The sequence below is a fragment of the Schistocerca gregaria genome, chromosome 7 (assembly GCF_023897955.1).
Source record: "Schistocerca gregaria isolate iqSchGreg1 chromosome 7, iqSchGreg1.2, whole genome shotgun sequence".
NCBI classification, from domain to species: domain Eukaryota; kingdom Metazoa; phylum Arthropoda; class Insecta; order Orthoptera; family Acrididae; genus Schistocerca; species Schistocerca gregaria.
In genome coordinates, this window is record NC_064926.1 from 137,789,602 (window position 1) to 137,814,977 (window position 25,376).

The 25,376-nt window shown below is 44.6% G+C and overlaps 1 protein-coding gene across 1 annotated transcript in view; it reads left to right on the forward strand.

Moving 5' to 3' along the window:
* LOC126281582 (protein O-mannosyl-transferase TMTC2-like) overlaps positions 1–25,376 on the forward strand; it is a 698,078-nt gene that overhangs the window by 239,150 nt on the left and 433,552 nt on the right. Inside the window, exons 4-5 of the mRNA XM_049980663.1 lie at positions 4,407–4,564; positions 18,021–18,457. Of these exons, the coding sequence (XP_049836620.1) occupies positions 4,407–4,564; positions 18,021–18,457 (595 nt within the window). The remainder of the gene's footprint in view (positions 1–4,406; positions 4,565–18,020; positions 18,458–25,376) is intronic.

A 25,376-nucleotide genomic window follows, 5' to 3' on the forward strand; every position in this document is an offset into this window, starting at 1 on the left:
CGTAGGTGAAAGAAACTAAAATGAGCTCTAATATGGAAACTAAGCGTTTCCGGACACATGTCCACATAACATCTTTTCTTTATTTGTGTGAGGAATGTTTCCTGAAAGTTTGGCCGTAGCTTTTTGTAACACCCTGTATACTTCATTGTAACTAATGAGTAGTAAACGGGTTTTTATGTCCTACTTCTCCATTATCCTGGCAAGTTTGACGATCTGCGACGCTGCGCACAGTAGGAACGCCAGGCACTTAATTTCTTTATCTGAACTGTTTTCTTTCTTCTTCCAGCTCGGGTGCAGAGCGCATTTTATTTGCGTCTCCGAGTAGCCTTTCGTATGAAGTGTTTGTGGAGACTGCTGTAACACAGTAGGCATACTGCCAGCTGGCGATCGAAATATGACAATATATAAAGGACGTTCATGAGCAGAATCCGACAGTTAGTCGCTCTGAATAAGATCACTGCCAAGGCGATCGAGACGTCGGCATTGCAGTTGTTTTAGTGTTTCTCGATAAGGCGCCTAATACCTAAAATCATTTAATTCAAATTGACACTGGGAGGGGACGCCTGTAAACTTATATCTTTCATGCCATCTACTGCTACTCCTGACCAACAGGAGTAGCAGTACTATGGTACGGTAAACTGTGCACTTGATAGTCCCAGGGTAGTCGAGCACGAATTCTGACAGGTGTTGTTTTCGTCAGAAACAACGTAGATTCAATTTCATTTTCTGAAAGAGAAACCCGTTGTATACTCTTTCCATATGTACGGAATGTAAACGACATTTCTCCTACACGTTTTGTGAGGTTACGCCGAAATGATAAATAATTTTCAAAAAAAATTGTTCAAATGGCTCTGAGGACTATGGGACTTAACATCTACGGTCATCAGTCCCCTAGAACTTAGAACTACTTAAACGCAACTAACCCAAGGACACCACACAACATTCAGTCATCACGAGGCATGACTGTTTCATATTTGTTGCATGTTTGTCGGCATCGGCTTGAAATTTTAACAGGTAACAATGTTAATTGATTAAAATACTCCACAAAACATGACTTCTGCTCCCACCGAGCTATGTTTATACTGGAATAAGAGATTTACACTATCTAATCAAAGGTGTCTGGACACCTATTAATGGAACAGGTATTAGTGAACTTTAATATGAGTTGTATCTACCCTTCACCTTTGTGACGGCTTGAATACCGCTGGGAACAGACTCAGTGAATTGTCTGAATGTCTGTGGCCGAATGGCATCCGATTCTTCCCAAAAGCGGAAACCAGAGAAAATAGTGATGTTGGAAGCTGGCGTTCGGAAGGAATCCGCCGTTCTAACTCACCCCAGAGAAGTTCCATTGGGTTCAGTCAGGACCTGTGCAGGCCATTACTTTTCAGAAATGTTATTGTCTACATACCATAGCCTCAGACGCTGCTTTACGACGGGGTGCATTTCGCGGCTAATACAATCAATCATCGTCTCTGAACGGCCCCTCAACTGTACACAGTAGACGATGCTGTAAAATATCTTTATGCACGCCGCATTTAGCGGTTTCTCAACCGCAATAAGGGCACGACACACAACATTCAGTCATCACGAGGCATGACTGTTTCATATTTGTTGCATGTTTGTCGGCATCGGCTTGAAATTTTAACAGGTAACAATGTTAATTGATTAAAATACTCCACAAAACATGACTTCTGCTCCCACCGAGCTATGTTTATACTGGAATAAGAGATTTACACTATCTAATCAAAGGTGTCTGGACACCTATTAATGGAACAGGTATTAGTGAACTTTAATATGAGTTGTATCTACCCTTCACCTTTGTGACGGCTTGAATACCGCTGGGAACAGACTCAGTGAATTGTCTGAATGTCTGTGGCCGAATGGCATCCGATTCTTCCCAAAAGCGGAAACCAGAGAAAATAGTGATGTTGGAAGCTGGCGTTCGGAAGGAATCCGCCGTTCTAACTCACCCCAGAGAAGTTCCATTGGGTTCAGTCAGGACCTGTGCAGGCCATTACTTTTCAGAAATGTTATTGTCTACATACCATAGCCTCAGACGCTGCTTTACGACGGGGTGCATTTCGCGGCTAATACAATCAATCATCGTCTCTGAACGGCCCCTCAACTGTACACAGTAGACGATGCTGTAAAATATCTTTATGCACGCCGCATTTAGCGGTTTCTCAACCGCAATAAGGGCACGACACCTTAATTGCAAATAAAAATCCCATATCGTAACAGCATCTCCTCTGTACTTTGCTATCGGCACTACACAAGATGACAGGTAAGTTCTATCCGGATTCACCAAATCCGAACCCATCCATCGAATTGCCACAGGGTACAGGGTGATTCATCACTACAGATCGCTCGTTTCCAGCTACCCGCTATCGAGTAGCAATCGCTCTTAACATCTTCTCAAGCACCGCCTAGCGTTGACTACAGAAATCTGTGATAAAACACTTCCTTTAGCAAGGTCGCATACATATTTATTTTCAACAGCCAGTTTCTACAGGCTTTGCTTTGTGTTAATTTTGTTTTGTAACACAAATTTTTGAATACGGGAAGATGTCAGCGAGGTATGTTGAAACCGACTGTCGGAAATATGTAAGTACGAGAGATAGTTGGAAAGAAATAAAATGGAAATCATATTGAAAATCCGCTGAAGCTTTGGACAGATTTGTTGGGTAGTGTCTCTGGTACTCCCGTAGATAGCATCACTTCGCTCTTCTCAGTTCTGAGCGTACAGCGAGAGCGTAAAGATGCCTCGAAAATAATGTCTCCCGCTAAGTATTGGTGCCTGCCGGGAGATTACGCCTCTTTTGATCCAAACCTGCATAACGCAAAATTCAACTCCGCCCGAACAAATCTTAAAGGCCCAACGGTACCGACAGGCCGTCGTGTCATCCTCACCCCACAGGCGTCACTGGATGTGCATATGGAGGGGCATGTGGTCAGCACACCGCTCTCCCGGCCGTATGTCAGTTTCCGAGACCGGAGCCGCTATTTCTCAACCAAGCATCTCTTCAGTTTGCTTCACAAAGGCCGAGTGCACCCCGCTTGCAACAGCGCTCGTCAGACCGGATGGTCACCACCCATCCAAGTTCTAGCCCAGCCTGACAGCGCTTAACTTCGGTGATGTGACGGGAACCAGTGCTACCACTGCGGCGAGGCCGTTGGCTACATAACGTAACTGTCGTGAATTTCTTTCTTAATGGCAGTTGTCGGCCACACACAGCAGATACAACTAGGACGCTTCTGCAGCGTTTTCGATGGAAAGTGGTTGATCACCCACCATACAGCCCGGACTTGGCTCCCTCTGATTTTCACACGCATTTTGAAGTAGGCAACGAGCTGCAGTCAATCCTAGAAAATTTTCTGAAAGCCCAGGAGTCTCCCTTCTTTGATGCAAAAACTGGGAATTGGGTACAACGATACGACAGATGTGCAAGTCGCAGTGGCGACTATGTAGAGACGTCGCTCTAAGGTGTAGCTATCTATTGCAAATAAAACAGTTGTGATTTTCACTGTGGTTTCCATTTCGCGACCGATCGTTCCTTACTTTCCGAATAGCCCTCTTGTTTATACGAACTTTTTTACCAAGTGAAATGAAACAGATTGCTCCTTTTCATTTCTCAACATGAGAAATTTCAGTCAAGAAATGTGCACAGACTGAGATTTTCACTCTGCAGCGGAGTGTGCGCTGATACGAAACTCCTGGCAGATTAAAGCTGTGTGCCGGGCCGAGACTCGAACCTGGGACCTTTGCCTTTCGCGGGCAAGTGCTCTACCATCTCAGCTACCCTAACACGACTCATGCCCCGTCCTCACAGCTTTAATTCCGCCAGTACCTCGTCTCCTGTCATCCAGACTTCACAGAAGCTCTCCTGCGTGACCATTGTAACCCATACTTTTGTAACTTCCTATGCAAAATTATTGTGCTAGCTGGACTGTTGGTAGCAGTTTGGGAATCAAGAGCTGGTTTTATGCCATTTTCACCAGCACCGTCCGCAGTGCTGGGAGGTTCCTGTCCGTCATGATATCTGCATGATCTTAGTTCAGTTTCAGTTGTTCCTTCGCCTTTCCACTTCACAGTCACGTAATCGACAGCTTTAAAAGGATAAAAACGTCCCTGCTGGATTTCTTACTACAGTGACACGTCAGCAGTCACTGGCCTCTGCTGACAGACCCATTCTGTTGTTACTGGTTCCTTACTGACAACACATTCCTTTTATGCCAGCGGTGTCGCCTTCCGTTAGATCTAGTGCTTAATTCCGCATTACGTAGATGATACGGGAGACTTTAGAATAGTGACTGTACAAGTAGACAGAATACCCTCTCCGCAGCTTATTGTTTGGATTAGTGCGCTTGCAGGCTGGTAAGTAGCGAGATGTGATTGCCCTTAGGTGCCTGGCGGGGTCGCCTGCTGCTGTCGCTGTGTGTGCTGGTGTCGGGGTGCGCCATGCTGGCGAAAGAGCACGGCGTGTGCGCGCTCGCTATCTGCCTGGTGAGGGAGGCGCTCGCCTGGCAGAGGGCGGCTGGAGACTCCAGGGCCAGGAGGCAGGTGTGTATGCGTAAGATACCATCTACCTTAAGGGGAGCCGGAGGTGTCTATGCTGCCCATGTTAAAATCACTAAGTTTGAGGAACATTTATGAATAAACTACCAAACAGAAAAATTTGAATTTTTTTTTACATATAGAGTGGTTTAGTATTGCAGTTATGACGGATTTTGGAGTATCTTTTCTAGTCTCCTTCCAATTAATTTTTTTTATTAATGACCCAAATTATTTTACAAATAATTGCTTTATAATTAAACTGAAATGAAACTACTGAACATGTTGCCAAATGGCTGTGTTACAATGTAAGTTTGACCACTAGGAGTGCTGTATAAAAATTTCACCTCTCTAGCTTGAGTTGATTTTGAGAAAATGTTCCTTATATTCGAAAAATTCTAATTTATGGGAAATGGCTATCACTATAGGGTGGATTATCAGGGTCTTCTTATTCATCCTCCAAGAGCTTCCTCTTCTGTCTTCTTTTCTGGCCTGTTGTTCCATCATACTTCATATGCCTTTCTCTTCTTTCTGCTTCTCTTATCCTTTTTCTGTCAATATTTCTTAGTGCTCGTACAGTGTTCACCCCTTCTGTAAATCCTAATGCCTTCAGAACTTCACACTTCACACTGTTCCCTTGGTTGTAGGTTGCTATTGCATCATAAATGCCAAAGTGCAGTATTTTTATGCTTACAAACACCCTTTTAGGAATCACTTTCCAAATAAAATTGCTTACGCTCTCATTAGGATTCTGCGTCTTTACGTGTAGACATTTGTGTAACAATTCTGGCTGTGCTAAGTCATGAAAAATTGGTTTTATTGCATATATTTCTTAGTGCTCGTACAGAGTCTCTAACATATTCAGGAAATCTGTCACTCCCACCAGTCAGCTTCTTGCTAGAAGATGTCACAGGGCTGTGGCCGGTCCATGTGTTGCTTAGCAGAAGAACGCACTGTTTCAGTAATTGTAGTATCGCAACTTGGTATTAGAGTTAATTTTCTTTTCCCTACGTTCTTCCTCTTCTTACATACACGGTTACTAAAACGTGGCATCGTAACCAGAACAACGCTTTACGCAAGAAGTATAATACTACCAACAACAGGCGCAACACTGAACTAATTCGAAACGGTAAACAGCAAAGAGACGATGTTCCGTGCTCTTAGCGCTTCATTTGTCACAGAAAACAATGTAGCCAACCCTTGCACACTCGCTGTATGCGTAACATAAGGCGCTGTATGCGTAACAGGCCGAGAAAATCCCAAGCAGTTCGCCAGGAAGTCAAGAGACGGTGTTAGATGCATTCAGCAGCCGCCCGTTTCCTCTGCAGGCGTGGGGGAAAATGGTAATAACTCCACTTCTGGGGCGAGTAGAACAATAATGCAAAGTTTACATTAATTTTCGGTAGCAAAAAAAAGTCGTAATTTTTTGGATTTGACCACCTCCGGCTACCCTTAACAACAAATACTTCACACAACTCTAAAGTGCACTGTAAGAAGACGTTTTCACAAAATGTAATTCCACGTCAAATAAATCTTAAATTAAATTTTCCCTGAGACTTGTGTACTTCGTGCAGCGACGTTAACTGTAATGCTGTGGCGGTGTAATAGTTAGCATATCTGCCTCGTATGCAAGAAGAGGTGGGTTCGAGCCCCGGCTGCAGCGCAAATTTTAATAAACTTCTTCGGCTTCCAACGTTATCGTAGGCAAATTAGAGACTAAAATGTCTCAGGGAAAATTTATTTTAAGAAGGCAACCTCCCCATCGCACCCCCCTCAGATTTAGTTATAATTTGGCACAGTGGATAGGCCTTGAAAAACTGAACGCCGATCAATCGAGAAAACAGGAAAAAGTTGTGTGGAACTATGAAAAAATAAGCAAAATATACAAACTGAGTAGTCCATGGCAATATAGGCCTTAATGTTGACTATGTTTCCCATGGACTACTCAGTATATTTTGCTTATTTTTTCATAGTTCCACACAACTTCTTCCTGTTTTCTCGACTGATCTGTGTTCAGTTTTTCAAGGCCTATCCACTGTGCCAACTTATAACTAAATTTGGGGGGTGTGCGATGGGGAGGTTCCCTTGTAAGATCTATACGATCACATGTAGTACATCACTTCCCCATTAAGTCCAATGCTGGGCTGCTATTCCAATGTCGGAGAGCCCTGGTAATAGTGACAATATAAGGGGAGATGTGAAATGGAGTTTGTGTTGGGGAGGGTATCTGATTTGGGTAGTTCGTGCAGATCTGTTGACCACAAAGCTGTGGTGGTGTAATGGTCATCATATCTGCCTGCCTTTTTTTTTGTCATCAGTCTACTGACTGGTTTGATGCGGCCCGCCACGAATTCCTTTCCTGTGCTAACCTCTTCATCTCAGAGTAGCACTTGCAACCTACATCCTCAATTATTTGCTTGACGTATTCCAATCTCTGTCTTCCTCTACAGTTTTTGCCCTCTACAGCTCCCTCTAGTACCATGGAAGTCATTCCCTCATGTATTAGCAGATGTCCTATCATCCTGTCCCTTCTCCTTATCAGTGTTTTCCACATATTCCTTTCCTCTCCGATTCTGCGTAGAACCTCCTCATTCCTTATCTTATTAGTCCACCTAATTTTCATCATTCGTCTATAGCACCAGGTCTCAAATGCTTCTATTCTCGTCTGTTCCGGTTTTCCCACAGTCCATGTTTCTCTACCATACAATGCTGTACTCCAGACGTACATCCTCAGAAATTTCTTCCTCAAATTAAGGCCGGTATTTGATATTAATAGACTTCTCTTGGCTAAAAATGCCTTTTTTGCCATAGCGAGTCTGCTTTTGATGTCCTCCTTGGTCCGTCCGTCATTGGTTATTTTACTGCCTAGGTAGCAGAATTCCTTAACTTCATTGACTTCGTGACCATCAATCCTTATGTTACGTTTCTCGCTGTTCTCATTTCTCCCACTTCTCATTACCTTCGTCTTTCTCCGATTTACTCTCAAACCATACTGTGTACTCATTAGACTGTTCATTCCGTTCAGCAGATCATATAATTCTTCTTCACTTTCACTCAGGATAGCAATGTCATCAGCGAATCGTATCACTGATATCCTTTCACCTTGTATTTTAATTCCATTCCTGAACCTTTCTTTTATTTCCATCATTGCTTCCTCGATGTACAGATTGAAGAGTAGGGGCGAAAGGCTACAGCCTTGTCTTACTCCCTTCTTAATACGAGCACTTCCTTCTTGATCGTCCACTCTTATTATTCCCTCTTGGTTGTTGTACATATTGTATATGACCCGTCTCTCCCTATAGCTTACCCCTACTTTTTTCAGAATCTCGAACAGCTGGCACCAATTTATATTGTTGAACGCTTTTTCCAGGTCGACAAACCCTATGAACGTGTCTTGATTTTTCTTGAGCCTTGCTTCCATTATTAGCCGTAACGTAAGAATTGCCTCTCTCGTGCCTTTACTTTTCCTAAAGCCAAACTGATCGTCACCTAGCGCATTCTCAATTTTCTTTTCCATTCTTCTGTATATTATTTTTGTAAGAAGCTCCGATGCATGAGCTGTTAAGCTGATGGTGCGATAATTTTCGCACTTGTCAGCTCTTGCCGTCTTCGGAATTGTGTGGATGATGCTTTCCCGAACGTCAGATGGTATGTCACCAGACTCATATATTCTACACACCAACGTGAATAGTCGTTTTGTTGCCACTTCCCCCAATTATTATAGAAATTCTGATGGATTGTTATCTACCCCTTTTACCTTATTTGACCGTAAGTCCTCCAAAGCTCTTTTAAATTCCGATTCTAATACTGGATCCCCTATCTCTTCTAAATCGATTCCTGTTTCTTCTTCTATCACATGAGACAAATGTGCACCCTCATAGAGGCTTTCAATTTATTCTTTCCACCTATCTGCTCTCTCCTCTGCATTTAACAGTGGAATCGCCGTTGCACTCTTAATGTTACCACCGTTGCTTTTAATGTCACCAAAGGTAGTTTTGACTTTCCTGTATGCTGAGTCTGTTCTTCCGACAATCATATCTTTTTCGATGTCTTATTTTTACTGCAGCCACTTCGTCTTAGCTTCTCCGCACTTCCTATTTATTTCATTCCTCAGCGACTTGTTTTTCTGTATTCCTGGTTTTCCCGGAACATGTTTGTACTTCCTCCTTTCATCAACCAACTGAAGTATTTCTTCTGTTACCCATGGTTTCTTCGCAGCTACCTTCTTTGTACCTATGTTTTCCTTTCCAACTTCTGTGATGACTCTTTTTAGAGATGCCCATTCCTCTTCAACTGTAATGCCTTCTGCGCTATTCCTTATTGCTGTATCTGTAGCGTTAGAGAATTTTAAACGTATCTCGTCAGTCCTTAGTACTTCCGTATCCCACTTCTTTCCGTATTTATTCTTCCTGACTAATGTCTTGAACTTCAGCCTACTCTTCATCACTACTATATTGTGATCTGAGTCTATATCTGCTCCTGGGTACGCCTTAAAATCCAGTATCTGATTTCGGAATCTCTGTCTGACCATGACGTAATCTAATTGAAATCTTCCCGTATCTCCCGGCCTTTTCCAAGTATATCTCCTCCTCTTGTGATTCTTGAACAGGGTATTCGCTATTAGTAGCTGAAACTTGTTACAGAACTCAATTAGTCTTTCTCCTCTTTCATTCCTTGTCCCAAGCCCATATTCTACTGTAACCTTTTCTTCTACTCCTTCCCCTACAACTGCATTCCAGTCGCCCATGACTATTAGATTTTCGTCCCCCTTTACATAATGCATTACCCTTTCAATATCCTCATATACTCTCTCTATCTGTTCATCTACAGCTTGCGACGTGGGCATTTATACCTGAACTGTCGTTGTCGGTGTTGGTCTGCTGTCGATTCTGATTAGAACAACCCTGTCACTGAACTGTTCACAGTAACACACCCTCTGCCCTACCTTCCTATTCATAACGAATCCTACACCTGTTATACCATTTTCTGCTGCTGTTGATAGTTTCCCTACCACGTTCAAGCTTCTGACATTCCACGCCCCGACTCGTAGAATATTATCCTTTCGTTGATTATTCAATCTTTTTCTCATGGTAACCTTCCCCTTGGCAGTCCACTCCCGGAGATCCGAATGGGGGACTATTCCGGAATCTTTTGCCAGTCGAGAGATCATCATGACACTTCTTCAATTACAGGCTACATGTCCTGTGGATACACATTACGTGTCTTTAATGTAGTGGTTTCCATTGCCTTCTGCATCCTCATGTCGTTGATCATTGCAGATTCTTCCGCATTTAGGGGCAATTTCTCACCCCTAGGGCAAGAGAGTGCCCTGAACCTCTATCCGCTCCCCCGCCCTCTTTGACAAGGCCGTTGGCAGAATGAGGCTGACTTCTTATGCCGGAAGTCCTCGGCCGCCAATGCTGACTATTTATCAAAATTTAGGCAGTGGCGGGGATCGAAATCGGGACCGAAGACGTTTTGATTATAAATCAAATACGCTACCCCTAGACCAGAATCCTTATATCTGCCTTGTAAGCAAAAAAGACTTGGGTTATAAATCCGCCCACAGAACGAATTTTACTTCACTTCTTCAGCTTCCAACGTTACCATGCAAAATAGTTTGCTTTTAGAGGGCTTCCCCCTCGACCAACACAGATTTCCTGTAGTTTGCTAAATGACTTAGGAAAAACACAAACATTTATAGCCGGCAAACTTCAACCGTTTGTGAGCTCTTTAGCCGATAGGTTACTTCAAACTACCCTCGGTATGTTGGCAAAAATACTTGTTCAAAACCGGTGGTAGGCAGAAAACGTCTTCCGAGATTGTCCTAAATGCTTTCTCCGAAAACTATTTCGAGCAGTTAGTCACGAACCCACGCGAATTGTAAATGGTTGCGAAAACACACTTGACCTCTTAGCCACAAACAATCCAGAGCTGATAGAGAGCATCATGACTGATACAAGGATTAGTGATCACAAGGTCGTTGTAGCTAGGTTCAATACAGTTTCTTCTATCAGAAACAAACGCAAAATAATTTTATTTAAAAAAGCGGATAAAGTGTCACTAGAAGCCTTCCTAAAAGACAATTTCCATTCCTTCCGAACTGACTATGCGAATGTAGACGAGATGTGGCTCAAATTCAAAGATATAGTAGCAACAGCAATTGAGAGATTCATACCACATAAACTGGTAAGAGATGGAACGGATCCCCCGTGGTACACAAAAAAGGTCCGAACGCTGTTGCAGAGGCAACGGAAAAAGCATGCGAGGTTCAGAAGAACGCGAAATCCCGAAGATGGGCTAAAATTTACAGAGGCGCGAAATTTGGCACGTACTTCGATGCGAGATGCCTTTAATAGGTTCCACAACGAAACATTGGTAGAATATCCGAAGAAATTCTGGTCGTATGTAAAGTACACAAGCGGCAAGACGCAGTCAATACCATCGCTGCGCAGTGCCGATGGTACTGTTACCGACGACTGTGCCGCTAAAGCGGAGTCATTAAACGCAGTTTTCCGAAATTCCTTCACCAGGGAAGACGAATGGAATATTCCAGAATTTGAAACACGAACATCTGCTAGCATGAGTTTCTTAGAAGTAGATACCTTAGGGGTTGCGAAGCAACTCAAATCGCTTGATACGGGCAAGTCTTCAGGTCCAGATTGTATACCGATTAGGTTCCTTTCAGATTACGCTGATACTATAGCTCCCTACTTAGCACTCATATACAACCGCTCGCTCACCGATAGATCTGTACCTACAGATTGGAAAATTGCGTAGGTCGCACCAGTGTTCAAGAAGGGTAGTAGGAGTAATCCATTTAACTACAGACCTATATCATTGACGTCGGTTTGCAATATGGTTTTGGAGCATATACTGTCTTCAAACATTATGAATCACCTCGAAGGGAACGATCTATTGACACGTAATCAGCATGGCTTCAGAAAATATCGCTCTTGTGCAACGCAGCTAGCTCTTTATTCGCACAAAGTAATGGCCGCTATCGACAGGGGACCTCAAGTTGATTCCGTATTTCTAGATTTCCGGAAAGCTTTTGACACCGTTCCTCATAAGCGACTTCTAATCAAGCTGCGGAGCTATGGGGTATCGTCTCAGTTGTGCGACTGGATTCGTGATTTCCTGTCAGGAAGGTAGCAGTTCGTAGTAATAGACGGCAAATCATCGAGTAAAACTGAAGTGATATCAGATGTTCCCCAGGGTAGCGTCCTGGGACCTCTGCTGTTCCTGATCTATATAAATGACCTGGGTGACAATCTGAGCAGTTCTCTTAGATTGTTCGCAGATGATGCTGTAATTTACCGTCTAGTAAGGTCATCCGAAGACCAGTATCAGCTGCAAAGCGATTTAGAAAAGATTGCTGTATGGTGTGTCAGGTGGCAGTTGACGCTAAATAACGAAAAGTGTGAGATGATCCACATGAGTTCCAAAAGAAATCCGTTGGAATTCGATTACTCGATAAATAGTACAATTCTCAAGGCTGTCAATTCAACTAAGTACCTGGGTGTTAAAATTACGAACAACTTCAGTTGGAAGGACCACATAGATAATATTGTCGGGAAGGCGAGCCAAAGGTTGCGTTTCATTGGCAGGACACTTAGAAGATGCAACAAGTCGACTAAAGAGACAGCTTACACTACACTCGTTCGTCCTCTGTTAGAATATTGCTGCGCGGTGTGGGATCCTTACCAGGTGGGATTGACGGAGGACATCGAAAGGGTGCAAAAAAGGGCAGCTCGTTTTGTATTATCACGTTATAGGCAAGAGAGTGTGGCAGATATGATACACGAGTTGGGATGGAAGTCATTACAGCAAAGACGTTTTTCGTCGCGGCGAGACCTTTTTACGAAATTTCAGTCACCAACTTTCTCTTCCGAATGCGAAAATATTTTGTTGAGCCCAACCTACATAGGTAGGAATGATCATCAAAATAAAATAAGAGAAATCAGAGCTCGAACAGAAAGGTTTAGGTGTTCGTTTTTCCCGCTCGCTGTTCGGGAGTGGAATAGTAGAGAGATAGTATGATTGTGGTTCGATGAACCCTCTGCCAAGCACTTAAATGTGAATTGCAGAGTAGTCATGTAGATGTAGAGGTGTAGATGTAGAAATATCATAGTGACTTTCCAAAAAAATTGGGAAATTGTAAAGTACTGTTTTCAGAGAATATACAGAACGTTTGACTATTGTGAGGTTTTATTTTTATTTTTGACACAATCACCTTTTTACGATACAGTCGTAACCGGTTTCGGCCTGCATAGGCCATCTTGAATTGCCACAATAGAGAACAGAAAACCTTAAATGAGGGACTGAAACAAGTTCAGTTATTTTCCCTAGGTCTACTTGTGCCTTTAGTAAAGTGCTATGAACATGCACGTAGTTCATGCCTGTGGCTGATATTTTATGAACAAGTCTTAATGCGTTCAATAAGACAAAACTCAGTTTTGTGTAGCAGTTGTTATTATTTTGACTTTATATTCATTGGCTGTAGGCCTATTTATTTCGGCTTAAAGGCCATTTTAAGCACTCTCCATATTACGTCGTTGACGCACTTGCTGTCAGATATCTTACTTGGCGCGTTTTTAAGCAAAGCACAGGCGAAATTATAAATTACTTGCTAAGTAATGTCTCAGCAGTAGAATTTTTCTTTGTTGGCCATTATCGTTAAAATCTTGTTAACATTTGGTAAGTTTGACAGCTTCTAGTTAAGTCAGCGAGCTTTGCTTAAAAACGCAGCAAGCAAGAGCGTCAACGACGTAATACGGAAAGTGCTTGAAAATGGCCTTTGAGCCGAAATAGGCCTATAGCCAATGAAAATAATGTCGCAATAATAACAACTGCTACAGAAAGCAGCGTTTTTTCTTATTGTACACATAATGTCCTTGCAAGACTTACATAACGCTGCAGGCCCAGAAGAATTTAGAAGTGTTAATGCGTTGTCTACTAAACGTGAAATCAGGTATCAGGGAATACGAGCCGACATGGTGAATACTATATGCAACAAAATTAAGAAGAAAAAACGGAAAACGGCTCTGAGCACTATGGGACTCAACTGCTATGGTCATCAGTCCCCTAGAACTTAGAACTACTGAAACCTAACTAACCTAAGGACATCACACACATCCATGCCCGAGGCAGGATTCGATCCTGCGACCGTAGCAGTCGCACGGTTCCAGAGTGCGCGCCTAGAACCGCGAGACCACCGAGGCCGCCAATTAAGAAGAATATAAGGTAGAAAAATAAATGGCATGTACATACTAATCCCATAAGATCAAGTACGCCACCATGAAAGAGATAAGCAAAACATCAGATAGAACTGAGCGTGTATTCGAGAGAAAGGAAGTTAAAATTGCGTGCAGGGCAGCAGGTGACGTAAAAACACGAGTACGTCGTAAGTTGCCACATGGGGGTAGTAAACATGGGAATTCTGGGGTCTACAAAATATCATTCCACGATTGTGATAGAAGCTACATCGATCTTTTGAATTGAGATTCGAAGAACACGTCTACGCCAGCGATAAAACAGCATTAAGTTTTCATATGCAAAAGGAGGGACGTGATATTGGTAGCACTGAACTACAGATAAAAATTTTACATGTTGTTGAAAGGAGTAGAGGGTCAGACATTTTCGAAGAACTGTAAATTGACGTCATGAAAGGCACAAAATCGGATAAACTCCTCAATTGAAATGCCGGGTGGTTAGGGCCTCCCGTCGGGTAGACCGTTCGCCTGGTGCAAGTCTTTCGAGTGTACGCCACCTTGGAGACTTGCGTCTCGATGGGGATGAAATGATGATGAGGAGCAGAAGGACAGCACAACACCCAGTCCCTGAGCGGAGAAAATCTGCGACCCAGCCGGGAATCGAACCCGGACCGTAATGTATGACATTCCATACGCTGATCATTTTTTTTTTTTTTCGTTTTCGTTCGTTGCATCTGCTCGTGGCGGACGTCGTAAGACACCCGTTTCAGTTAGTCGTTGATCCATTAACTCATATTTATTGTTACAAAGGGCAGCTAATCCTCTGACCGAACACGCTGAGTTACCGTGCCGGCACCACTCAGGTACCAGGGGCGGACAACTCCTCAGTGAACGAAATGAGTTAAGACTTTATGCATATGTCAATATTTACAAAGATTTACTTAGCTCAGGCAGTCGCTGCGTCCTGCAGAGATGCAACAACTGGTCATGGGTCGCGTTGTGAACGAATGCCGCACTGTGCTGTCCGGGGCGAGTCTCCGCCTCCTAACACGTACCCATCTAACGTAAACACCTCGCAGCCGGAAGAAAAGTGCCAAGAAAAGTGCCAGCGACCTGCAACAAGGAACTGCCCTTATCGGCAATTCCGTTTCTTCTCTCCTTGCCGGCCGGGGTGGCCGACCGGTTCTAGGCGCTACAGTCTGGAACCGCGCGACCGCTACGGCCGCAGGCTCGAATCCTGCCTCGGGCATGGATGTGTGTGATGTCCTTAGGTTAGTTAGGTTTAAGTAGTTCTAAGTTCTAAGAGACTGATGACCACAGCAGTTAAGTCCCATAGTGCTTAGAGCCATTTTTTTTTCTTCTCTACTTACCATTATGTGCAGTAGCGTAAACGTCTATCAGCCTGAAGTACAGCCCCACAGTGCACCGAAAAATATACCATAACGATTCTTAATCTGATTCTTTTATTATATACGCCTCACTTTGTTCTAAGTTTGCGTTACTGTTTTAACGACCTGTATTTACTTTCATATTTGTTGAGTGACTGAGTGAAATATTATTCCAATAACTGTCACATTTTATGGTTTCTACGATTTAAAATTGTCTCATAGAGGACGCGAGCATATAGTGCAAAGAGAATTGAAGGAAAAGAGCACTTTGTTGTATGTATACAATTCCCAGATGTCTGATTTTATGTTTAGTTGACACTTATTCATCAAATTCCGCCCACAGGTATGAACCATATGCGTGTTAATAGCGCTCACAAGGAGACCTAGCGAAAATAATTCTACTTGTTTTGGGTCTTAATATAAGCGTTTCTGTTCTCCGTTCTAACATCTGCAGATTGCCATCGGAGGCCCTAATATAGTGACTGTGTCAAAAAAAGTAATACGTTAAAATAATTCAATCACCGTCTCCACAAAGAGAGCGTCGTGCTTTTTTTTTCTTTTTTTCCAATAGCGTTTGACTATACGACGTATTACAATTGTGTATGTCGTTACAGAATAACAGAGTTCTCCGATGATCCAAAGTACAGTAATGCACATGATGACACACACACACACACACACACACACACACACACACACACACACTCTACATCAAGTCTTCCACATGGCTGCCATTAGTGTGAAAGCAGACTTCAGCACATCTCCTTGTTGACTTTCAAATCTCTCATGCATGTTCCGAATACGTTGAGAATAATCGAGAATGCACTCTAGGGGTTCATCGGTACTGTGAACAGGGCTCCTCCCACGCTCGGGTTCCCGGGTTCGATTCCCGGCGGGGTCAGGGATATTCTCTGCCTCGTGATGGCTGGGTGTTGTGTGGTGTCCTTAGGTTAGTTAGGTTTAAGTAGTTCTAAGTTCTAGGGGACTGATGACCATAGATGCTAAGTCCCATAGTGCTCAGAGCCATTTGAACAGGGCTCCTGCTAACATTCCGCGTTCGGGGTCTGTTAATTTCCTTCTTGCGCTCTTGATCATGTCGGAAACCTTTTCACATGAATCATCTGAGTACAGATGGCAGCTCTGTCTGCTCTTTTATACACTGCTGGCCATTAAAATTGCTACACCAAGAAGAAATTCAGATGATAAACGGGTATTCATTGGACACATGTATTATACTAGAACTGACATGTGATTACATTTTCACACAATTTGGGTGCATAGATCGTGAGAAATCAGTACCCAGAACAACCACCTGGATGCCCAGGCGTATCAAGACCAGAGGTGGTTGTTCTGGGTACTGATTTCTCACGATCTATGCACCCAAATTGTGTGAAAATGTAATCACATGTCAGTTCTAGTATAACAGGTAGAGCTGCCCATGCACATTCAACACGGTACCACAGTTCTTCAAGAGTAGTGACTGGTGTATTGCGACGAGCCAGTTGCTCGGCCACCATTGACCAGACGTTTTCGATTGGTGGGAGATCCGGAGAATGTGCTGGCCAGGGCAGCAGTCGAACATTTTCTGTATCCAGACAGGCCAGTGCAGGACCTGCAACATGCGGTCGTGCATTATCCTGCAGAAAATGTGAGTTTTCGCAGGCATCGAATGAAAGGTAGAGCCACGGGTTGTAACATCTCTGAAATGTAACGTCCACTGTTCAAAGTGCCGTCAATGGGAACAATAAATGGTTCAAATGGCTCTGAGCACTATGGGACTCAACTGCTGTGGTCATTAGTCCCGTAGAAATTAGAAATACTTAAACCTAACTAACGTAAGGACATCACACACATCCATGCCCGAGGCAGGATTCGAACCTGCGACCGTAGCAGTCGCACGGTTCCGGACTAAGCGCCTAGAACCGCGAGACCACCGCGGCCGGCACGAACAACAGGTCACCTAGAAGTGTAACCAATGGCACCCCATACCATCACGCCGGGATATACGCCAGTATGGCGATGACGAATACACGCTTGCAATGTGCGTTCACCGCGATGTCGCCAAACACGGATGCGACCATCGTGATGCTGTAAACAGAACCTGTATTCAACCGAAAAAATGACGTTTTGCCATTCGTGCACCCAGGTTCGTCGTTGAGAACACCATCGTAGGAGCTCCTGTCTGTGGCGCACCGTCAAGGGTAACCGCAGCCGTGGTCTCCGAGCTGATATTCCTTGCTGCTGCGAACGTCGTCGAACTGTTAGTGCAGATGGTTGTTGTCTTGCAAACGTCCCCATCTGTTGACTCAGGGAATGAGACGTGGCTGCACGATCCGTTACAGCCATGCGGATAAGATTCCTGTCATCTCGACAGCTAGTGATACGAGGCCGTTGAGATCCAGCACGGCGTTCCGTGTTACACTCCTGAACCTAGCGATTCCATATTCTGCTAACAGTCATTGGATCTCCACCAACGTGAGCAGCAGTGTCGCGATACGACAAACCTCAATCGCGATAGGCTACAATCTGACCTTTATCAAAGTCGGAAACGTGATGGTACGCATTTCTCCTCCTTACCCGAGGCAACACAACGACGTTTCTCCAGGCAACGCCGGTGAACTGCTGTTTGTGTATGAGAAATCGGTTGGAAACTTTCCTCATGTCAGCACGTTGTAGGTGTCGCCACCAGCGCCAACCTTGTGCGAATGCTCTGAAAAGGTAATCATTTGCATATCACAGCATCTTGTTCCTGTCGGTTAAATTTCGCGTCTGTAGCACGTCGTCTTCGTGGTGTATCAATTGTAATGGCCAGTAGTGTAGTTCTGGACAGCAGTAGCACCCCGGCCGCCCCTGTCCCCGCAGGCAGTGCGCAGCGCCTGCTGGCTGGCCGCTGGCCTGGCGGCGCTGGTGGCGGCGCGGCTGTGTGCTGCGGGCGGCCGCGTCCCGCGCTTCGCGGCGGCCGACAACCCCGCGGCGCGCCACCCCTCGCGCCAGACGCGCGCGCTCACCTTCCTGCTGCTGCCCGCGCTGCACGCCTGGCTGCTGCTCTGCCCCGCCACGCTCAGCTTCGACTGGTCCATGGACGCCGTGCCGCTCGTCCACTCCCCTGCGGACCCGCGCAACGCCGCCTCGGCCGCGCTCTACGCCTGCGTCGCCGGCGCCGTTCTGCTCGCCGCGAGGCGATCCGCACGCGCGGCCGCCGCCGCCGACCGCCGCCACTGCAAGCCGCCCGCCGTCTGCATAGACCACAACGCCAACCACAGCGTCGCCGCGGCCTGCCACCACAGGACGCAACACAGGCGAGTACTGACGACAGACGTACAGGTTATAGGAAACATAATACGAACACCTGTACTTACGTGAGAATGGTTAAATAATAAGAGATTGCCGGCCAGGGTGGCCGAGCGATGCTAGGCGCTACAGTCGCTACGGTTCGAATCCTGCCTCAGGCATGGGTGTGTGTGATGTCCTTAGGTTAGTTACGTTTAAGTACTTCTAAGTTCTAGGGGACTGATGACCGCAGTAGTTAAGTTCGAATGGTTCAAATGGCTCTCAGCACTATGAGACTTAACATCTGAGGTCATGAGTCCCCTAGAACTTAGAACTACTTAAACCTAACTAACCTAAGAACATCACACACATCTATGCCCGAGGCAGGATTCGAACCTGCGACTGTATCGGTCATGTGGTTCTAGACTGTAGCGCCTAGAACCGCTCGGCCACTCAGGCCGGCAGTTGTTAAATTGGGTTGGGTTGTTTGGGGCAAGAGACCAAACAGCGAGGTCATCGGTCTCTTCGGATTAGGGAAGGACGGGGAAGGAAGTCGGCCGTGCCCTTTCAATGGAACCATCCCGGCATTTGCCTGAAGCGATTTAGGGGAATCACGGAAAACCTAAATCAGGATGGCCAGACGCGGGATTGAACCGTCGTCCTCCCGAATGCGAGTCCAGTGTGCTAACCACTGCACCACCTCCCTCGGTAGTAGTTAAGTCCCATAGTGCTCAGAGCCATTTCAACCAATAACAGATTGGATCCCCATTTGCGCATAATACAGCTGCGATTCTTCTTGGGATACTGGCATATAATGTTCTGTATGTGTGAAATGTCATGGGACCTAACTGCTAAGGTCATCAGTCCCTAAACTTACACACTGCTTAACCTAAATTACACTAAGGACAAACACACATATAAGTCTTCGATCAGAACCTCTTCTAACTTCTGCAGTTACTAGGGATGCGGAAATCTGCTAAGCAGTCTGCACTCCAATACCACCCAAAAGGCTTCGATAATGTTCAAGTACGGTGACTGTGCTCGCCAGGGAAGACGCCGCAGTTTAGTTGCATGCTCTTCATACCACGATTCTACTGTCCTGGCTGTACGACTATTATCGTCCTGAAATATGACATCATCGTTGAGGAACAACTGAAACGTCCCCTTACAAAAAATTATAAATGACTGTGCTGGTGGAGCGCGGGATTAGCCGAGCGGTCTCAGGCGCTGCAGTCATGGACTCTGCGGCTGGTCCCGGCGGAGGTTCGAGTGCCCTCTCGGGCATGAGTGTGTGTGTTCGTCCTTAGGATAATTTAGGTTAAGTAGTGTGTAAGCTTGCGCTATGGTGACGTTAGCACCTGAAACGGAGGCTACATACAAATTTTCAGCATTCTAATATTTAGCGGCTTCAGATTTTCGTAGTAACACCGATTTTAACCAAAATAGTGCTCTGATCAATCTGCGACTTGTAAATTTTAACTGCGACATACATTTGCATCTTATGAACAGTCTGTAGCTTTCTACTTTTACTATTCAGCACCACTTATTTTTTCTTAAGGTCGTATATTTTGTCTAACATGTTCATTTGATCATTCTCACAGTTTCCAATGTTAACATTAATTTACTAAAACGTACACTGGCGAAGTATGGAAAAGGGTTTTATTTTTAGTTTTTATTTTCGATGTTAGATTGAGGTGAAATTCTCATGTTAAACACGGGCGCATTATGATGACGTGGTGTGGTAGTAGAGAACTGGGGTAAGCCCCGGCACACTTGCTCGCCTCTGCACCTCTCACAGTGATATGGAGCTTTTTCCGCCTCACATGGATTCAACATGTCCTTAGTAGGATTTCGCAAATGTGTAACACAGTACGTGCACGAAAAGGTCGCACAGTTCCCGTAAATTAAGGGCTGGTGGTTTCTGTACGTCGTGTTGTCACCCGATAGCGTCCCAGGTGTGTAGTTCAGATCGGACGAATTTTGTGGTCAAGACGTCAACGTGAGTTCAGTATCATGCTTCTCAAACAACTGTAGTATTATTCTGGCCTTATGATACAGATAATTATCTTGCTGAAAGATGCCATCGCTTTTGGGGAAAAGAGGAAGCATGTGGGTGTGCAGGTGGTCCGAAATAATGTTCACGTAGTCCACAGCTACCATGGCGCCTTCGTCTTACTGCCACAGATACATTTCCCTCACAGCATGATACTGCCCGCACCAGCAAGCGTGCATGATGTGGTGCATCTTTCGAGTAGCATTTCCAGATTTGGCTATCGTTCTCGTGTAACAAGAAGCGTGATTCATCCGACAGGCGACACGTTTTCAAAAAAAATGTTCAAATGTGTGTGAAATCTTATGGGACTTAACGGCTAAGGTCATCAGTCCCTAAGCTTACACTCTACTTAACCTAAATTATTCTAAGAACAAACACTGTTGTGTAAATAGTTCCGCGTAGTCAGCGCGTACACAACGTTCCCACCAGAGCGCGCCCCGCTAAGCACAACAGCGCAGGCGCAGCGCTCGTCCGTCTCCGCTCTACGAGATGGCCCTGCCATAAAGACGGACCAATTTCTGCTTCCGCCGATCCGCGTATTAATATGTCACGCAGCCAATGAGATTGCTACTAACGTAGAACCTTTTCTCCTCGCGGATCACACTCACGCAGTGATACCTGAACGCGAGGTATTATAACGAGTGTACAGACCTCCGATTAGCCAGTCTGAATTAGTCTGTACCAGTCTGCATTAGTCTGCCTTAGTCTATAATCAAGTTTCAATCTGTGCCTAATAAGATTACCATATTCCTACACACAGCCATGAAGAGAAATGTATACACACTTTGTCAAATATCAGATATATGTGAAAATAAGATTAACGTACCAAGACCAAAGGCACTTCAGATTCTCAATTGTAAATAGCATACAGAACCAAGTAAAGTTATTTTTATGCTTGTTATTATTTTAATAAATGTATGTGAAAATTAATCAAGTTCTGTTTAAAGTTGGTCACCGTCAATCTGCTACTCTAAGCGTGTAAGTGGCATTTCTGTCGTCTGACCTAACGGCAGAAGATAAACACACCACGTGACCTATTGCTGACACTCTCCTACTTCGCTAGAGCGACAAGTCAAATAATCTGATGATGTGTGTACCGAAGGTCTTACAGTACGTACACCACAAACACATACACCCATGCCCGAGGAAGGACTCGAACCTCTGCCGGGACCAGCCGCACAGTCCATGACTACAGCGCCTGAGACCGCTCGGCTAATCCCGCGCGGTGACACGTTTTCATTGGTCCACAGTGTTATCCAGATGATCCCATGATCACTGCAGTCAAAATTGAAGATTTAGTTGGGTCAACACAACAACACGTACGGAATGGTTGCAGCATAGTCTCAATTACAAACTGAGCGGGGTAGCGGAGTGGTTACCGCACTGCACTCGCATTCTGGAGGTCGACGGTCCAAACCCGCGTGACCTCATTGTTGACGGGACGTTAAACACTGATCTTCTCCTCCTCCTCCCTTTCCTCCTCCTCCACAGTTACAACAATGTGCGCCGAACGGTGTGCTCCTCATCACTTGTGCCTACACCAGCACTGTACTCTGTCGTCAGAGCCTTCACGGATCGCCATCTATCCTGCTTTACGGAACGGTAAAACATCCGATCTCCACACTTTGTGATGTAATGTGGATGTTCAACAACGTTCTTCATCTACTTTGGATAGAAGGTCGCTGCAGTAGCGCGAACAGCCAACTAGTTTCACAGGTGCCGATACGTAATCCCCGTCCTTCGTCACGTCCCTTGCGCCAGTGCATTGCCCCATTTGTCGTCTGTGTTGTCGCTAGAACGATGCCCGATTCGTCTCTGTTCCACTTACAAAAAATCTTTAACTCGTCAGGTGCCCGCAACGGCACCAAGCGGCAGTGGTCGTAATCATACAATGTAGGCTTTCAGGGCCAGTACATGCGTCATTGTTGATATCTGACTTACGGGCGTAAGCCCGTGATCCAAGATATAATTCTCTGCTTAACGTTTTGTCTTCCACTGACGGAGGCTTATCAGATGCTTTAACGACTCAAAAAGCTGTTACAGACTCGAAACAAGTTGAGCAGGATAAACTGTTATATCTAGGCAAGCAACGGCCCGCTCTTGACGACCACTGGTTAAGACCGGGGAGAAGATGTGGAGCCTGTAAAGCGGCCACGGAAATTCAGAAACACAAAAACGGTTTCAATGGCAAAGAAGAGGAATTGAAATTAGACGCGTTGTGGGCCCTAGTGCTAAATACCAGGGCTATCCAGAAAGTAACAACGCTTTAAAATTTAAAAAATGAACAATATCGAAAAATCAAATTTTATTACATATCTTTTAAAGGTACACTCTTAACTTATTTTTCTACATAATCGCCGTTCAGATTAAGGTGCTTATCATACAGTGGTGCAAATTTTCTAGTACCGTCTCATTAGAAATATGCCACGTGCGATTGCAATCACTGGTTTATACCCTCATGCAGTTCGGCGTCAGTATCGAAGCTTTGTGTAGCGAGCCACGTCTTCACGTCTGGGAAGAGGTGGTAGTCACTCAGCGCCAGATCCTCTCTGTGTTGTGGATGATCTGGTCGTGCGGTAGCGTTCTCGATTCCCTCGCCCGGCTTCCCGGGTTCGATTCCCGGCGGGGTCAGGGATTTTCTCTGCCTCGTCATGACTCGTGAATACCTACAGCGAATAAAGAACCGTAGCCTAGTGTTTAAAATTATCCTCTTCACATTATCAGATGAAAAAATGTAAACCAAAACTTCCTTGAAGACACAGCAGTTCTGCAATTTGATTGTAACTATTATTACATGTTTCATTAAAAGTTTGACGTCCTTCATTCGAAATAAAATGCACTATGTAGGAGTGGATGGGTATAGTACAGACCGTTTTTATATTTGACGATTAATCTCGAAACAGTTTGAGGCAGATTTTTAAGATTTAATGAATTTCGATTTACTATTTTTCACACTAAAAAAATCATTAAAGTGATTCTATGTTTCTTGAATAGATGGGTCACCAAAATGAAAAATCCAAACAAACGCAATCTGCCCACTTTTACCCCACTGTAAAGTGTTGCCATTAACTGAAATGGCATGGGGTAGAAGTGGACACCGTTTTTTATATATAAATAAGACCAGTTTTCCCAAAACGAAAAGATTATTTAATTAAAATTATCTTTTTTACACTTTTACCATCCCCATTCTCCCACACTTAAACAAAAGTTTCTTCTTTCTTAAATTTGTTTTTGTTGGTGAATAGAGGTGTTCCTGAATTCCTTTATTTTCAGCAAGTGCTTCAGAAGACTTTTCCAGTTGTACACCTGCGTGATTTACATCCTGCAAGAAAGGAGGTCATTGTAATTTTGCATACATCAGAACAGTTCAAAATTATAAAACTTTCATAAGCATGTTTAAAACAATAATTATAAATATAGGCCTATTGGCGTATAATTTGTTTAGGCCTATACAGTTATAATTCAAGCTTGTAATATATTCCACTTACTTGAGTACTAGCAGGTTCTTTACGAACCAACTGTCGCCTTGCAGTCATCTTTTTCTGCATATGTTTCGGAAAATCAAAGACGTCTGGGACGGCATCTTCTTTTAACAGTCTTAATGATGCTCCTGGCCTCAGTTGATAGCAGTTTTCGGTAAAGTGTCTGCTGCATATCGTACTGTACGCATTAGGTGACCACTTGTCTCTACGAATTGCTTGGAACCATAATTTCAGAATTTCCGGACGAGAAAATGGAAACCTGCATAAATAAGAGGCATATACAAAACTGAATCCAAGAACTATAGTTCAGAACAAAAATATAACTTACCAATGAAACAGAACTCCTGCCTTTCCTCTGGAATTATTTACAACCATAAGCTACAAAATATTTCACCATTATAGCTTCACAAACTTATAAATCGCTCGCGAAGGAATGATTATCAAACAACAGTAAGAACAAACCAACACGATCTATACGTACGGAGCTGCCAACCTAACAAAAATTGATCGTCACGATTTCCAAGGGTCCAAAGCACAGCGGTTGTGTATCCTGTTTGGACTGAGATCAAATGGTTCACATGGCTCTGAGCACTATGGGACTCAACTTCTGCGGTCATTAGTCCCCTAGAACGTAGAACGTAGAACTACTTAAATCTAACTAACCTAAGGACACCACACACAACCATACCCGAGGCAGGATTCGAACCTGCGATCGTAGCAGTCGCGCGGTTCCAGACAGTAGTGCCTAGAACCGCTCGGCCACCCTGGCCGACCGCATATATTGAAATTGGTGTTGCGGGCTTTTGAAGGCCTGCGCCCGAGCGGTGTTTTACAATGACACCACAATTTTCTCACGCACAACACAAACTCGGTCATGGAGATGGAGGCCATCTTTGGATTGGGAAACAAGGGGAAGAAAATCGGCCGCCCCTTTTAAATGGATCAACCCGAAATTTCCGTTAATCGATTTTTGGAAATCGTGGGTAAACTGTATGGGTAATGGTAAAGGTGAACTGAACATTAGAACACTAGTCCAATGTCTTCGCCACTGTGCCACATCGTTTGGTGTAGGTGAACAGGTAGATTTCGCCTTCGCTTATCTGTAACTTACGCCGCGCCTGATTAGCGCAGCGGTCTCAAGCGCTGCAGTCATGGCCTGTGCGGCTGGCCCCGGCGCAGGTCCGAGTCCTCCCTCGGGCATGGGCGTGTGTGTTTGTCTTTAGGATAATTTAGGTTTTGTAGGGTGTAAGCTTAGCTACTGATGTACTTAGCAGTTAAGTCCTATAATATTTCACACACATTTGAACATCTATAACTGACTGAGTGGATCAGTGGTCGGAGGAAGTCCAGGCACCTCCAGTAGGATCGTGTCCAGCACATCGGTGCACTGTTCAAACCGATATTCGGATTGAG